The 16,532-nt window shown below is 41.5% G+C and overlaps 2 protein-coding genes across 3 annotated transcripts; both read right to left on the reverse strand.

Annotated features, from left to right (window-relative positions):
* Positions 1–602: 602 nt before the first annotated feature.
* LOC117478235 (biotinidase-like) lies at positions 603–7,728 on the reverse strand. Of its 2 annotated transcripts, none has more exons than XM_034125206.1 (8): positions 7,479–7,728; positions 4,215–4,364; positions 3,631–3,782; positions 2,947–3,124; positions 2,543–2,858; positions 1,399–1,518; positions 1,110–1,243; positions 603–1,039 (listed from the first exon to the last, which is right to left on the reverse strand). In XM_034125206.1, the coding sequence occupies exons 1-8, from the start codon at positions 7,689–7,691 to the stop codon at positions 767–769; spliced, it is 1,536 nt and encodes a 511-aa protein (XP_033981097.1). In that variant the 5' UTR covers positions 7,692–7,728; the 3' UTR covers positions 603–766. The 2 variants fall into 2 exon arrangements, with proteins under 2 accessions (XP_033981097.1, XP_033981096.1); XM_034125205.1 differs by having other exon boundaries at positions 1,110–1,309.
* A 1,113-nt stretch (positions 7,729–8,841) lies between these two features.
* LOC117477819 (biotinidase-like) lies at positions 8,842–13,883 on the reverse strand. The gene is made up of 6 exons (XM_034124575.1): positions 13,130–13,883; positions 11,223–11,372; positions 10,973–11,124; positions 10,692–10,869; positions 10,036–10,620; positions 8,842–9,507 (listed from the first exon to the last, which is right to left on the reverse strand). The coding sequence occupies exons 1-6, from the start codon at positions 13,376–13,378 to the stop codon at positions 9,235–9,237; spliced, it is 1,587 nt and encodes a 528-aa protein (XP_033980466.1). The 5' UTR covers positions 13,379–13,883; the 3' UTR covers positions 8,842–9,234.
* Positions 13,884–16,532: the final 2,649 nt, after the last annotated feature.

Below are 16,532 nucleotides of genomic sequence, written 5' to 3' on the forward strand. Positions count from 1 at the left end.
TAATGTTCAGAGGTTGTTGTGTTTAATATTCATGAGAATATTTGTCATTGTTCAAATGATAATAAACAAACATATAAAGCATAGTTGTCCACTCATATGTTGATAAGAGTATTAAAAACTTGAAAAATATCCCTCTAAGGTACATTTAGAACAGATAAAAAATGTGCGATTAATTTGCGATTAATCGCGATTAACTATGGACAATCATGCGATTAATCGCGATTAAATATTTTAATCGACTGACAGCCCTAAATATAATACATTATTTTATATATGTATATTTATATAGTCTTAAAGTTACAACCGGCCCTTTGAGTGCAAACATAATGCTAGTGTGGCCCGCAATGAAGTTGAGTTTGACACCCCTGCCCTACGGGGACTTCATATCAAAGCCACAGGATCATCTTAACTATGTGAAACCTTAGCTGTCAGTGTATTTTCATATAAATATTCTCTTGCTGTTGAGTCAAGTGGTCACTCTTAATCAGCATAACATGCCTTCTATTATATTTTGAAGCTAACCATCATCATGAGGAATGTTAGGATTGCACATCTGATTAACATCATAACCCCTATTTAAAAAAATACAACACAGACACGACAAGAGGTACCTTGATTTATTGTATGGACTTACAAACCTCCAGTTATGAATGTTATGGTTGTACAATTGTTTTCTATTAAGTGTTAAATTGTCCATAAATCTGCAACTCTTTAGCCCTTTTTTCAAATTGGCAAAAAGTAAGTTCTTGTTACCGAGTCTGTCATTTTATTCATTGTCCAGGTGATACATTCGTCCGTACAGACAGGCAGTGACCAGCCCACCGGTCATGTTTGAGTGTGTCATGGTCACTGTGCCATCTGGAGCTGTTTCCAGTTGCTTTGGCTGCTCCAGGACAAACTTGCTGGCCAAAACTGATGGATACACATATGTGCTCCCAAACTTCCCTTCCAAAACAAAGTCAAATTTAGACTCTGCCTCTTGTACTTTCTGTCCACAGGAACTGGGGTCCAACCCTGCACAGCGGAGGAGTGCACACACCTGCAACATAGATAATGCATTTTACAAGAGGCAGTTTAAAATATTACAATTATTTTTTTCAAATGTATACCTGGATGAAGTAGATTCCGTGGTGTTTTCCAGCAAATGCTCCCAATGCGTAGAGCTCTTTACTGTCACCCTGTTGTATCCGCCGGTACTGGAGGTTGCAGCAAAATTTGCCATTACACACGTTGACTTCGCCCTCTGTCTCCATCAAGGGGACAAATGTAAATGGGTCGTATGTCACGGATGAGTTAAAGGTTTCAGGAGCTGTATGGAGAAGATGTGCAATATATATATATGTATATATTATATATAAATAGCACAGCAATTTTCGATATATATATATATATATATACCTGACAACATTCCTGGTTCAAAGGACTGCGCAGCTGAGCTCACAGATGTCCTCAAAGACATCTTCAACATCTCCCAGCAGGCTGTTGTTCCCTCATGCTTCAAGGTAACCACCATCATACCTGCACCGAAGAAGTCATCACTTTCCTGCTTCAATGACTAGTGCCCAGTAGCGCTGACTTCCCCCATCATGAAGTGCTTTGAGCGGCTCGTCATGAAGCAAATAAAATGCACCCTCCCTCATTCCCTGGATCCGTTTCAATAGGATATTGAAGCAGTCCACTGAGGATGCAATCTCCTTTGCTCTCCACCCAGCCCTCTCCCACCTGGACACAAACAAACTCTTATGTTATGGATGCTGTTCATAGACTTTAGCTCAGCGTTCAACACCATCATCCAGCAGCTGGTTTGTAAACTAACAAACCTGGGCCTCAGCCCCTTTCTCTGCAATTGGCTGCTGGACTTCCTCACTGCCAGACCCCAATCTGTACAGGTCAGCAACAACACATCAGGCACCATCACACTGAGTACGGGGGCCCCCCAAGGATGTGTGCTCAGCCCCCTGCTCTTCACCCTGCTGACCCACGACTGCACACCCACCCACAGCTCCAACCACTTCATCAAGTTTGCGGATGACACAACCGTGGTGGGTCTCATCAGCAACAACGACGAGACCCACTACAGCAGGGAGGTGAACCAGCTGGCCACGTGGTGCATAGACAACAATCTCTTTCTCAATGTGGAGAAAACAAAGGATTGTTGTCGACTTCAGGAGAACCGACACCCAACACACCCACCCACTGACCATCGGTGGTGCTGCTGTGGAGCAGGTGGAGCTGCACCAAATTCCTGGGGGTGAACATCACCGGGGACCTCTCCTGGAGTAACAACACCACGTCAATCACCAAGACAGCCCAGCAGCGCCTATACTTCGTCCGAAAACTGAAGAGAGCAGGAGCCCCCCCCCTTTACCTTTAATATTTTATATGCATGCTTCTTAATTAATATTAAGCTATCTTTGGCTCTTTAATTGCTGTAACAAATGTAAATGTCCCCCTCGTGGGACGAATAAAGGTATTCTGATTCTAATTATTCTGAGGAGGATGATCCAAACAGATTCCTTAAGTGTAGATGATGTGGACTCACCCCCAACTAACCCCTCCTCTGTGTCCACACTCTGCCCCGCCCACAGTGGGTCTAAGACTGGCACCCTGGCCACCAGCAGCATGCCCTCCTCTGGGTCTCCTTTCTGGGCGTGGTGGTACGTAGCAGAATAAGGAGTGTAGATGCCACTTCCTGTCATTGTCTTGTATCCATGAGTAAGGGGGACGTTTTCTTTACGAAGGTTTGCCGCAAGCAGGGTGACCTTAGCACCTAAGCTAAATGCACTCTGGAACTGAACTGAGTCCAGCAAAGGGAGCGAGTTGAGCCAGCCTGTGGGGTAGATCAGCTGATGCACACCCTGAAAGAGAGGAGGCCCTTGTCAGAAAGAGAGCAGACCAAAGAGAACTGTAGCGTTGGGTACAGAAAATGAGTGGCTGTTTTCCTACCTTCTCAACCAGTTCAATTGTAGGCTCATAGAACAGGATGTCAAAACAGGTGATGAGACCAAACCTCCCAGCAAAAGGTGTATCAAACGTTATGATCTCAGGTTGCGGCGGCTTGTCAAAGGATTCTTCAAAGTAGAGGTTTTGTTTATGGTATCGGGCCACCAGCAGGCCATCTGAACTGTACGGAAGAAGATTGTGTGAAAGGCTTACTAGAAAATTACGTATTGGTGCACTTGTTGGACTACAGCTAATCTAAACGTTTTATTTAATCTATTTTTACCACTTTACACTAGCCTCAGACAATGCTTTAAACAGGAAACAGAAGCTATTCATTTTGCATTTTTGTAATTCTTCAGGTCGTTTCAACAAAAACAATAATAATTTCACTTGCAGAAGTGGGAGTTGATTGTCAACCGCTGCCTGGTTGGGTTAAGTTGTTTGCGTTATCATCCAACTTTGGTGTTGGTACAGATTCATCAAAGTCACTCAATAACACAAATGAACTAACTGATCAAAGAAATGTTAGTCCAGCAAGCAGCAACCCCTGTGTTTCTCAAAGGTAAAATTACAGTTTTTGTCAAAAAGGTCTATTTGATTGGAACAGAGCATCGATAATGACTGTTGTAAAACTGAAAGAGCTAACTGCTGACAAATCTGACCATCCCTTTACATTTTGCACTGCACCTGAAAACCACGTTGGTGTTGAACTGCCAATGTCCATCAGGGGGACAAGAGGAGGAGGGGTCAGTCTTCAGGGGGCAGGGCTGCAGGTCGGCCATGTTGGCCACCAGGTAGAGGTTGTAACGACGGGCCATACAGCTCAACGTCTGGAGAACCTGCGAAACAAACACAATTAAATGTGGTTTTTATTCTCATAATAACTGTTGCATCACTTAAGGCTCTTGGGTGACTCCATGGCATGGGAGTATTGTGTTAAGCTGCCTCCAAATTACATGTGATGTGTTCTTTGCTCACCGCAAGGTAGGGCACACATCCTTGTAGTGAAAAAACAGCTAGTTGCTTTTGTTTATATGGCAACATTCCCTACTTGTCAGTGCCATTTAATACAGCTGTACGTCAAAATGATCAGTGGCATTTGAGGACAATGTTTAAATATGTGTAACTTTTAACCCACCGCTAGTCGGGCGGCACCCCTCTCCATAGGAACACAACGGTACAGCCCGATCAGATATGTTTTGCCGCTGAATGTGTGAAGGCATCTTAAGAATCTTGTTCATAACATCAGATCTGAAAGTGTGATTGTGCACCTCAGTGTTGTTGTATTTCCCCGGCTCTGTGCAGGGGTTCCAGCTCTCCTCCTGGGGGTCAGGAATGGTTTCCAGGTAGTTAAAGATGGACAACCGGCTGAAGTTGTAACCCTGAATACCATCTTCTGGAAACACCAGGATTTGGACACCCTGACCAAGTGAAGATTGGGGGAAAGTAAAGAGATGAAACAACCTATTACTCTACTGTAGTCATGAACTGTGTGACAGTAAATGTGCTTCTTTATGTGAGTTATGTAGGGTATTTTAGCTCTGAGTTAGGATTAGCTGAAAAGAGTCCAGGAAGCGTATTTTCAAGTCAACAGCGTTTAATTAAACAATGATACAATCAATTTGCAGTGAGTGACTCGGCCCGAGTGTGCTCCCTCCGTGATGGACGGCTGGAAAAGAGACGTCACGTATTTATCATCCGTAGTCTTCTCCTATTGGCTTAGCGTCGACGGGGGCGGGTCCAAGGCACGTCCTGTCGTTTTCTGATGTTAGTTTTACAATCTTCTGTTGGTCATTTAAACATTCGATAATAATAGTATTGCAGCGTCAATAAGTGAGAGTTGAAGACAGTGTGTTTAGTGTGCAACACCACGTGTCATTCTCCTTATATTCACGTACACAAAATAATATTAGCTACATGCTAATGCTACTAAAACCGTCTGAACAGACAGGAAGTCGAGTGTGTGTCGACAATGTAGAGAACATCCGGTTAAAAATAAAACAGTGTTATTAATTTAAAGTTACAGTTATACAGAGAAACAGAACCACTCCTGATGACTCAGTTTACAATACATGTCCGTCTTTGTAAGTACCCTACTATCATGATTTAAAGAATGTCCTTTTTATTTAATATAATCCTGACAGTACCTTGTAGTAATTTATGGCCCTGATCAAGCAGAAACTGATTCTAAGCTCCAATGTCATGCTTTTCCGGTTATTACCCGTCCCCTTGTGTGTTATGAAGGTTTTTATGCATGTAAACGGTGTGCAGAGTCAAAACCCTCAAAGTACACCCTGTAGCGAGTAAAACTCTAACACAGAAAATACCTCCCCAAAACGCCTCGTTGGAGATACGTCACTGCCCATTTGAGTCTTCCATTTAGTTCCGGGTACGGCCTGATGTCATGCGGTACCCGGAACGAAATGGACCAATCCCGAAGAGCTATGGCCACACCCAGCGGCGCTGGCCGCACCCTCTGCCAGCCTAACATTTACTGTTGGAAGCTCTGGTTCAGTTCACAATCGATCCAGTCATGCCACTGCCAAGGACCTGTTTCCTGAAATGTGAGGAGAAATCTGAGCTGTTTGTCCTACCGACGGAAGAACCACGACGAAGTCAGTGGTTGAAATTTCTTTTTAACACTGTTCCTTCAGAGGTTCGAAGAACCGGTATTTCACAGACGAAAGCTTCCAAAACATTGCCCAGTTTGAGGCCGGATATGCACAGCTTGTTTGGACCGTTTGGAGCAGGGGAAGATTCGGGTACACAACCTGTAAGTTTGCATTGTTATTTGTGTATTTATCAAACAAGGTATCTACCACGACTGGTTAAATGTGTAAACCGGACTCCTAAGTCATTGACATAGTGCTAACTGGGCTAACTAAGTTGCTAGCGTTTCCATATATCATTTGTATCACACAGATGCAGGACTTGCACACGCCTGTTATCTAACCGACAGGTCCGCACGCACTCTCCAGCCGAAACTCTCGTTTTATTAATTTAAGCATTTTCTTATTAATTTATGCAGACACACCCCCCCCCCAAATGCAATACCAGCCGCTCAATGCGCAGTGCAGATTCGGTAATGAATAAAAAAGAAGCATTCATTCACAAAGTAAATCAGGAGACCTTTAAAGTTTTATGTACACATCAAAGTATCAGTAGGCGTGTATGAAACACATGAATTCAAAAACAATTATGTACAGAAACATTTGCATGCGATAGTCCACCTTCTCTTCCCTTCCCTTTCTAACACACGGCAAGTGCAGCAACAGTCCTCGTCTCTGTAATTAGCTCAGTCCGTAGTCCAAAAGTAACTAAAAAATATAAACAATCTCATCTATTCAGGTGAAATCGCCAGCCGCTTCTGAAGGGAAGCCAGAGGCAGCTGGCTTCCCTTGGCATGGCCCTGACCAATCACAGGTTGGCAGGGGCATCACGTGGGCCTCATCTGATTGGTCAATCCCTCAATTTTTTTCACCAAGGGAAGCCCTATCCGACTGGCCTCCTCTCGCAACAGTGAATGCAATCTACTGTTTCACCATAACATCTAGAGGGGCGCTGTTTGTTTCACTCTTTGTAAAATACTCAATGAGAGTGGGGGAGAGACGGGCCTGCAGCAAAACACAGCAAAGGAGAATTATCGAAACAAAACAAAGTGTTTTTATTTATTTATTTAAATTATAGCTACAATCCGAAAAAACAGGGGAAGCCTGGCTTCCCTTGGCCTCCGGGAGAAAACGCCACTGCTGTACCGACGCCATGATAAGACTGATGTTCGGCTGAGAGCAGCCGTTTAGACATGGGCGCAGCCTCTCTGGTGGTTGACTAATCAGAACAGAGTGGCCGAGCTGACCAATCGGAGCACACTAGGCTCACAGGGAGGGGGGGGCAAGAGCTCCAACGAGTCGTTTAGTGGAGAGAGTGAATACTGCTGAATACACATGCTTGACAGAGATGCTGTATGCGAAACCAATGTGAGTTTGGAAAATTGCACAGTATAAATCTATTTTAGTATACCTCAACAATGTAATTATGATCAGTGGAAATGGCCATGACATGGGCCCTTTAAATTGGTGGTCTTCGGTTAGGATCTGTTGAATATAAACTACAAGATATAGTTTCTACTAGAACATGTTTAAATGCTTTAATGTTCAAAAAAAGATTTTTCTCATACTGACTGTCCTGTCAACTGATGTCATTGAAATATGCTGCAACAAAAAATAAACCCGTAAAACATACATTTAGAATTTTTTGTTTAAAATTCTTAAAAAATTGTGATTTCATAACTTTTCAGTGCTGATGGCTTTTTAAAGGCATAGTTTCTGAACACAGATTGTTTGCATTTCATTTAAATATTTTCACAGAATTTAAATAGCACTTGTTTTTTATTTTTAAAAATAGATTAGAATAAAAAAAGAACTAACATAGTGGAAAGCTTGAATTAAAAATGAACAATTATGACACGCAGGACAATTCACTTACTTTCACTGAAGACAGCAACAAAATATGTATCACTGTTCTATCCAACATACCTGTTTGGTGGCTTTGGCAGCCTGCACCTGGTAGATTTCCAGGTTTTTCTGCATGTTCCTCAGGGCATCAGAGCGGGAAACAGGGATACGAGGGTCACCAGTCTGGATGACGGTGTGCTCATAAACAGCAGCAACGTACGAGGAGTCCACGTTGGGCTCCATTTGAACGACTACTGTTAAAAAAGAAAAACTGATGACAATGATTAAAAGCATTGTTCCAATCTTCAAATGTTCCTGACATGAACAAATGGTGTACACCAGATGGACAGGTTATCATTTTGATAGAGAGGGTTCAATGTCTAATATAAGGCTGAGGTAAACAGAGATAAAGAACATTTGTATTTGCACATTTGTATTTGTCAGAGGCGAATGAACCAATATATAGGAACATATAGGGTTGTGTTTACCGTATAAATCTGGGAACACATTCACACTTGTATTTTGTGCTGCTCTATGTTTTTTTCCAATACCTTTACATAATGTACAACCAATCAGATGATTAGAGGTTTAATCTCCTGAAGTCAATATATCAATGTATCCAGGGGTTAAATTGGGATTTGATATGTAGTGGGGGGTGGGGGTGGGGGTGGGGGGGGATCTCATGATTTGACCTTAAGGGCTACTGTATATGAGGCCCTAAAGCATTATCTGCTCCATTATCTGTATCAAATGCTGCAGCTCGGATCGGAGCAGAGACACACGTTCACTAGCCGAAAAACTATATCCGGTCACAGAGATCTGCTATTTTAATGTCAAATCAACACATATCAACCCTAATATAGTCTATATTAAGAACGAAAAAAGTTTTAACATATAGTTTTTTGTATATGACAAATTTGCGAGGGTGATGACGTCAGAGCATCGTCCTATGTGCCGGGGACAGTCCCGGCCCAATTTAACCCCTTAATGTATCATTGGGCAAGATACTGAACCATTAATGCTTGCTTAGAATCCCTGGAGGACTGCTCGTGGCAGTAAACAAAGTGAATAGCTCGCATCAAGCTTTATGCAGGTTAAAATATCATATTAACACATTTTAAAGTGAGTTTAAAGCTCTTGCTGAAATAAAATAGTCCTCATCTTCTCCAAAATCTGGAGGAAAGTACCTAAAGGAGTGAGTGGGGGACAAGAAACATGCACAATTGCTTTAAGCAGCATTTTTTAAGCTTGTAAAAACTGTCTTCTAGCAAGAAGGAAGGTTTGCCTTTATGAATTCTGGTATACTACAATCCTCATGTGATCTACTACTTTGCTTTGCTGGCCATTGTGGGAAAGAGAGCTTTTATAAGCCAGAGGTTGGAAGGTCTTTCCAAATCATAGGCTTTCCAGCTGATGCTGCCACAGGACACAAATCAGAACCGAGTGCAAGCAGATGTTTTATCACAAATGCCAACAAACAAACAAGTGGTAAGAAAGTCAGGCGATCCAACCTGCTGCTACCTTGATAACCTCTATTGCTAAGAGTAGCCATTCCAAACAAGAACTGTAGGTGGCCTCCGAAATCTAAAGCCATGTGATACATATTTATTTTGTTTAGGAAGGGATGAAACGGAATTTCTGGACTGACTGTACATATTTTTATTTTGAATGCTACATCCCACCACATCAGAAATTGATGTCCGAGACTGATGCAGTAATGTGTGTCAAAAGATAAAATGTGCAAAAGCTAAACAAGTGTTGGTTAGACTTTTTTTTTTATGATTCAGTATTAAAATGTGTTTGATATTTTTCCCCTCTACATCGGTTCCAAAACAGTTCATTCATTGTCCAGGTGATACATCCGTCCGTACAGACAGGCAGTGACCAGCCCACCGGTCATGTTTGAGTGTTTCATGGTCACTGTGCCATCTGGAGCCGTTTCAAAATGTTTTGGCTGCTCCAGGACAAACTTGCTGGCCAAAACTGATGGGTACACATATCTGGACCCAAACCTCCCCTCCAACTGGAAGTCCATTTTAGACTCTGCTTCTTCTATTTCCTGTCCACAGGAACTGGTGTCCAACCCTGCACAGCGGACGAGAGCACACACCTGCAACAGAAATACATTAAGATATTAAAATATCTAAAAGGATTCTCATTCATACCTAGAGTTTGTAAAATTCCAGAAATATGTAAGATTTACATTATATAATATCGAAGCAATTTGCTCAGGCTTAATTTATTATGTGATATGCAGATAGGAACAAAGCTTATACTTTTGCATAAAAACAAGAATCCACCAATGTGGCAAATAGATACAGTTTAAATTGTGCCATTTGGGTAGCTAGCTAAATAATTTATGGTGCTTCAAAAATGTAGGCTTTGAGCACATTTAGTGTTTAAAGTAAGCAACTAGTTTTTAGAAGAGGTTTTTGACCATAGAGACTAAATGATTTGTTAAAAAGCCTCAATTAGAAAAATTGTCTTTTAACCAAAACATTCCAGAATACCGCTCATATGTCTATTCCCTCTGCACATAAGTTCAATATAAAAGTATACTTTTTTTCTATTTAAAAAACATGCAAAAAGTCCCAAATTATCTTGGACATTTTCAGACTCTTTGCAACCCCTTTGGTACCTGCACAGCGTAGCGTCCATTCACAGTGTGAGTTCCACCAAATGCTCCCAATGCGTAGAGCTCTTTACTGTCGCCTTGTGGAATCAGCCGGTACTGCAGGTGGCAGCAAAAGGTGCCATTACACACATTTACTTTGCCCTCTGTCTCGTCCAAGAGGACAAAAGTAAATGGGTCGTACATCATGGATGAGATGAAGGTGGACGTGGAAGAGGCAGAGGAGGAAGGAGGAACTGAAGAAGAGGTTTCAGGAGCAGAAAAATCCAAACAGCTCTCTTTGTGACAGAACCCGGAGTCTTTAGCTGTAGACCCGTCTGTCACGCTCTGCCCCGACCACAGAGGGTCTAAGACTGGCACTCTGGCCACCAGCAGCCTGCCCTCATCTGGGTCTCCTTTCTGAGCGTGATGGGATTTGACAGAAAAAGGAGTATAGATGCCACTTCCTGTCATGATCATTTGATCGTTACGAATGTTTGCCGTCAGCAGGGTGACATTGGCACCTAAACTCAACGCATGCTGGAACTGGATTGAATCCAATAGAGGAAGCTGGTTCATCCAGGCTGTGGGGAAGATCAGCTGACGCACACCCTAAAATGAGAGGCCAATGTTAGAAAAAGAGAAGACCAAACAGAGGACGTTAGAGTTGGGTGAGTGTCTACCTTCGTCACTAGTTGAACTGTAGGCTCGTAGAACAGGATGTCAAAACAGATGATGAGACCAAACCTCCCAGCAAAAGGTGTATCAAACGTTATGATCTCAGGTTGCGGCGGCTTGTCAAAGGATTCTTCAAAGTAGAGGTTTTGTTTATGGTATCGGGCCACCAGCAGGCCATCTGACCTGTATGAAAGAAGATTCTGGGAAACATTCACAAGGAAATAGTGTATTGGTGCACTTGCTGGACTTCAGATGAACAACTTTTATTTTAAGTTCTGCACTGCACCTGAAAACCACGTTGGTGTTAAACTGCCAGCGTCCATCAGAGGGACAAGAGGAGGAGGGGTCGGTCTTCAGGGGGCAGGGCTGCAGGTCGGCCATGTTGGCCACCAGGTAGAGGTTGTAACGACGGGCCATACAGCTCAACCTCTGGAGAACCTGTGAAACAACTCAAATGTGAATTGTGTTGCATTACTGGAGGCTCTGAGGCTGAGCAAACAAGTGGTCTCTCCATTTCAGGGTGTGTGATTGTGCACCTCAGTGTTGTTGTATTTCCCCGGCTCTGTGCAGGGGTTCCAGCTCTCCTGCTGGGGGTCAGGAATGGTTTCCAGGTAGTTAAATATGGACGACCGGCTGAAGTTGAAACCATGAATACCATCTTCTGGAAACACCAGGATTTGGACACCCTGACCAATGAAGGATGAAGTACACAAATAATGCAACGTATTACTCTATGGTAGTCATAACATGTGTGATAGTAAACTTGCTCCTTTTATGTGAGTATATAGAGAAATACAACCACTCCTGATGACTACTTTTTAGTTATGCCACTTATCGAACAGAAACGGATTGTTACAGAGTTATGATGCAACTAGGTTAACTGTTAAATAGTCTTCAATTTATAGCAACAACAACAATACCGGTGACATATGAGTCTTTACTAAGTGTCCAAGGACCAATACACTCCAAAGTTAATAATTAACCATAGTGCAAATGTGTGTTGTTTGTTTGGCTGTCAGGAAAAATGGTGACATGCAGGACAAAGTCTCTGCATTTCACAATTGTGTCACTTTGAGTAACCCTTTTTGGACGCCAATAAAAGTCCATGTTGAAAGGTTTTCTGCTTTACTCCTAAACATGCAGTATTGAAATAAATGGATACTGGTTGAGGGCTTCAAACTAATGTATTTACCCGTCCAATATTTTCCAGAATAATAGGTTAATTATTTGCTTAGGAGAGAAGCAGGACATCTTCATATTTAAGAGCTTGATACTCAACCCTTCTCTTGCGTTAGGTCATACCCCCCTTCCCATACTATTTTCAGTCAAAATTGACCGGTGTGTTTTGCACAGTGATATCTCTGGAACCCCTTATCCAATTTTGAAGGTTGACATCTCATTTGAACAGTCAAAGCAAGTCAAATCAAGGGGTGGCAGAGAGAATTACACCAGGGGTGAATTTCATCTTATAATTTTGCAGTAAGTTCAAAGATAGTGCTTACTGTACATTAGTGTATATTATAAAAATGCTTGCCATGTAGGCTGTGTTTACTGGAGATGTCAAATGTGAGCAAGGCACAAATATAACTGCATGAGAGACAGTAATGGAGGGGCATTTACTGCGAGAACGTGAGAGGTTTTTCTTTCTCGAGGGGCACAGAGCTCGCACCTGTGAGAAGGTATGATACATTGTATCATACAGCACGAGAAAGTGAGAGGTTCCCGTAACTTAGAGTCAATTGTGTTGTCTGGAAGGTGTGGGGGGACATAAGCACAAGTGTGTGTGTGTGTGTGTGTGTGTGTGTGTGTGTGTGTGTGTGTGTGTGTGTGTGTGTGTGTGTGTGTGTGTGTGTGTGTGTGTGTGTGTGTGTTAGGGCTGCTCAATTATGGCAAAAATCATAATCACGATTATTTTGGTCAATAATTGATATCACGATTATTAAATACGATTATTCATTGACTTTGAAAACATCCATTTATTGAACTTTAAAACCAATACAAATAATAATTTGAACAGTATCTTTTTAACTGTTGATTACCCTGAACGTATAATTCAACTGAAAAACCAATACTAAAATAAATGATACATTTATATTTACATTTAAATAAATAATATCAAAAATAATAAATACCAATAAACAAGATCAACAAATATTTTGGAGCGCACTTCAACAAGCTTCTAAACATATATAAATATGATAAATAAAAATAAATTAGACTAAAATAAATTAGATCAAATATGTTGCAGTGCACTGTCACAACCTAGCAAAGCAAAAATAATCAACGATTACAATTGATTAAGATCTTGCATATTATTCCTGTCAACTGACTAATCGACTAGTCCTTACAGCTATTTAGTTGATAAACAGAAGCTGTATCTATGAAGTGGACCAATTTGATTTTGGCTGAAAAAACATGTCTCTCTCTTCTAACTCGACAGTACCTGCTGAGCGGCTCTGGCAGCCTGCTGCTCGTAGATATCCAGGTTTCGTTGCATGTGCTGCAGGGCTGCGGGGCGGGACAGGGGGACCCGGGGGTCCGGGTTCAGGATGACATTGTGCTCATACACAGCAGCAATGTACGAGGAGTCCACAACTGGCTCTGTTTGACCAAGAGCCGTAGATACAGATAAACTGCTAAAAACAATAACCGACAACAACATGGTTCCTTCCCTGAGAGACATGAAGAGCATCTGAGTCCTACAAGTGTTTCATGTTCTGCTTTAGAGGTGATAAGCTCCCCTTGCGAAATAGTTGTGTCGTTCATGTGGTCGTAATTTATGCAGCAGCTTTGGCTTTCATTTCATTTTGGAATATATAGCTACTTGTCCAGCCCGTAGATCCTTTATATATACAGTCTATGGTCCTGCCCTGAAAGCATACATTGTTCTTTACAGCATGAGCGACAACCTGGCTGTGATATTATACATCCATGGTGATACTGATACATAAACAAACCTTTATTTAAAAAATACACGACCGGAAGTAGTATGCTTAAAACCCGGAACCGCTTTGCAGGGCTGACCTTACTTCAACGACAACCAGCATGAACAGGACCTGAGACACTTCGGTTGTAATTTTGCACATTGCAGACAACATTGTTTAAACACATGCGAAGACATTTTCAGGAACGGAATCGTGTGTTATTTGTCCTCGTTTGTCTGACGTCTCCCTACGTTTTTGTTTACAAAGGGGCGTATTAGCATTAGCTTTAGCACACACCCTGTAGTACAATGTCAACAGCACCGGAGGCACCAGCAGGAAGAGTAACATCATCTGGAGGAGCAACATCAGCTGGAGGAGCCGGCGAGAGGTTCCTGAGCTGCTGGAGCTGTCGGCTCCTCTCCGGCGGAGGGCTGCTCCTTTCGGCCGCTTATGTGTTCAGTGCGGCCCGGAGGTCGCAAATAGGTGGAGTTGCCTCTATTGGGATGATGACGCAGATATCATTCGCTTTATGTAAGTTATCCAACACTCCTGACTGTTCTTAGTGTAACATTACTTAGATTGATAGATAGATTATTTATCAAAGTAGGAAAACATTTTTTGGTCACAGCCACAGTCTATGGTCACAGACAAATCCGACGACTTCTCAGTTGCAGTGGGTGACATTATTGTCACTAGTAAGAAGGAAATTAAATACCTAGGATTTATTCTTGAGGCAAACCTCTCCTGTGACAAAATGGCATCCAATGTAATAAAAAAAGTCAATCAAAGAACTAGATTCCTATACCGGATCTCCTCTCTGGTAAACAAAAACACCCTGAAAACTCTGGCAGGAGCACTCATTCAAGGGTACTATGACTATGCTTGCACGTCATGGTACCATAGCACCTCCAAGGCGCTAAAAATAAAACTTCAAACATCGCAAAATAAACTGGTCAGACTACTGCTTGACCTTTCATCTAGAACCCACCTCACCTCTGCCCACTTTGACAACCTAGGATGGCTTAGAGTAGACGACAGAGTACAGCTACTTGCAATGGGCCTGGTCTACAAGATCCACTACACCTCTATGGTACCCATGTACATGTCAAAATTCTTCCCAAAGGTCAAGGAATACCATGATCATAACACCAGAGGGAGCTCCACAAATCATGTAAAACCCAGATTTGGCACAAAAAAGGGGGAATACACGTTTCGCAATTATGCCACATCAAGGTGGAACGCTCTTCCCACAACTGTAAAGGAAAGTAAAACTATACTTACCTTCAAAACCTCTCTTAAAGAGCACCTTAGGGGGAGAGCATTGCAAAACTGGCCCCGGTAATGGTACAAATCTCAACCTGTCGTACAATGGACAGCTTCCCCCCCCCATCTATGTATATACTCGCATTTTAGACTCTGTTACTAACTGTATATCTGTAGACTTGGTATGTCTTAAATGTCCGGTTAGGATGTATTAGAACGAAATCTAAAATGAAAATTGTAAATAAGCCATCTGTATGTAAAAAAACCACCTGTATGTAAATTGTAAATAAGCCATCTGTATGTCAAATATGTCTTGTATGTCTTAAATGATATGATGAATTGGAAATGGGGGACCCTGATGTAAACAAGACGAAAGTCTTTCTCTGGTCTGCATCCCCTTAACAATTGTATGTTTTGAGCTGTACTGTACTGTACCCAATATACAAGCTGTTAATAAACTTTTCAATCAAACAGCAGCATTTTTTGACAGTAATTGTAAAAACATAATAAAATACAAATAAGAAATACATAAAAAGCCATGTATACACATTCACAGTAGAAAGTACATATATTCAGAAGAGAATCTAAGAATAAGAATGATCTCCAATATACCTTAGTGGACAGAAACATATAAACAGTGTACTAGTGTGTTATGCTTGAAAACACTGCTGCTGTGGAAAGAAATTCCCAATTTGGGATGAATGAAGTATCTTTATATATATCCATCTAAAAATGATTGTGCACATTAGCTTTTAATTTAAAGTAATATATCCTGATAGGTAGTGTAAGTAGGCTACAATATGTGCAAATTGTTCATGATTATAGGGAAGGAGAAACCATACAAACTATGAAGCTTGGAGCTCTCTGCCAGCCAGATGTGATGTCTAGAGTTATTGATGGCAGGATGTTGAGAGGGTGGTTTTACTTGTTTTCATCTTTAGAAGTTATAAATTCAAATCTGTGTTTTTCTTTCAGGTCTGGCTTCATTGGGAGTTGTTATCATCGCTGATCCGGTACAAAAGAAGGACCTGAAGTCTGCTTCGAAACAGGATGGATAACTGGCTCAAACATGGACTGCACGTTTGGTGGCAAATATTCATGGACAATATGAAACAAGCTGAAGAAGTGGCTCTTTGGTCTGTAGTAAAGTTGTGTACAGGGATGTTGTGTATTATTACAGAAACAAGCTTTTCATTGTGTGGATAGATCAAGAATCAATATTGGAAGCTTTTCATTGAATAAAAGATGGAATATATTGTATTTAAATTAAAAAAATGTGATATTTCTGTAATCATTGGAATGTTATGCTTTAAACGACATTTTAAATAGTTTTTAATTTTTATGCAGAAGCACTTGAGTATAAAAGTAAACTTAAGGTGTCATTAGGACTGAGTATTTTTGCCATTTATCACATATCCTTTAAAGCTGCTAGCTCATCTGGTAGACTTTTTCTCCAAATGTTCCTGTGTATATCCAGCTGTACTATATAATAAGGTGGAACAAGCCCCAAATATTAAATGTTGAAGCTCAGATAGTTTTTCTTAGCTGAGAATAAAGTGTTTCACAAATACTGCACTGTAGACAGCAGGGGAAAGTAGAAAGCCATCTGTCTAATATGAGACTTTTATAAGCTGATATTTAACCCTTAGACACAGTGTT

This window comes from Trematomus bernacchii, unplaced genomic scaffold, assembly GCF_902827165.1.
Source record: "Trematomus bernacchii unplaced genomic scaffold, fTreBer1.1, whole genome shotgun sequence".
In the NCBI taxonomy this organism is placed as follows: domain Eukaryota; kingdom Metazoa; phylum Chordata; class Actinopteri; order Perciformes; family Nototheniidae; genus Trematomus; species Trematomus bernacchii.

Bases quoted from the DNA above. Each gene is read 5' to 3' on its own strand.
- LOC117478235 (XM_034125205.1), bottom strand. From the start codon at position 7,691: ATGCTTTTAATCATTGTCATCAGTTTTTCTTTTTTAACAGTAGTCGTT. The intron at 1,519-2,542 runs GTGAGTCCACAT...TCTTCGGTGCAG, and splicing joins AGAGGAGGGGTTAGTTGGGG to GTATGATGGTGGTTACCTTG. The intron at 1,040-1,109 runs GTATACATTTGA...TCTATGTTGCAG, and splicing joins ACGGAATCTACTTCATCCAG to GTGTGTGCACTCCTCCGCTG.
- LOC117477819 (XM_034124575.1), bottom strand. From the start codon at position 13,378: ATGCTCTTCATGTCTCTCAGGGAAGGAACCATGTTGTTGTCGGTTATT. The intron at 11,125-11,222 runs GTGCACAATCAC...GTTGTTTCACAG, and splicing joins GGAAATACAACAACACTGAG to GTTCTCCAGAGGTTGAGCTG. The intron at 10,870-10,972 runs GTGCAGTGCAGA...TCTTTCATACAG, and splicing joins AACACCAACGTGGTTTTCAG to GTCAGATGGCCTGCTGGTGG.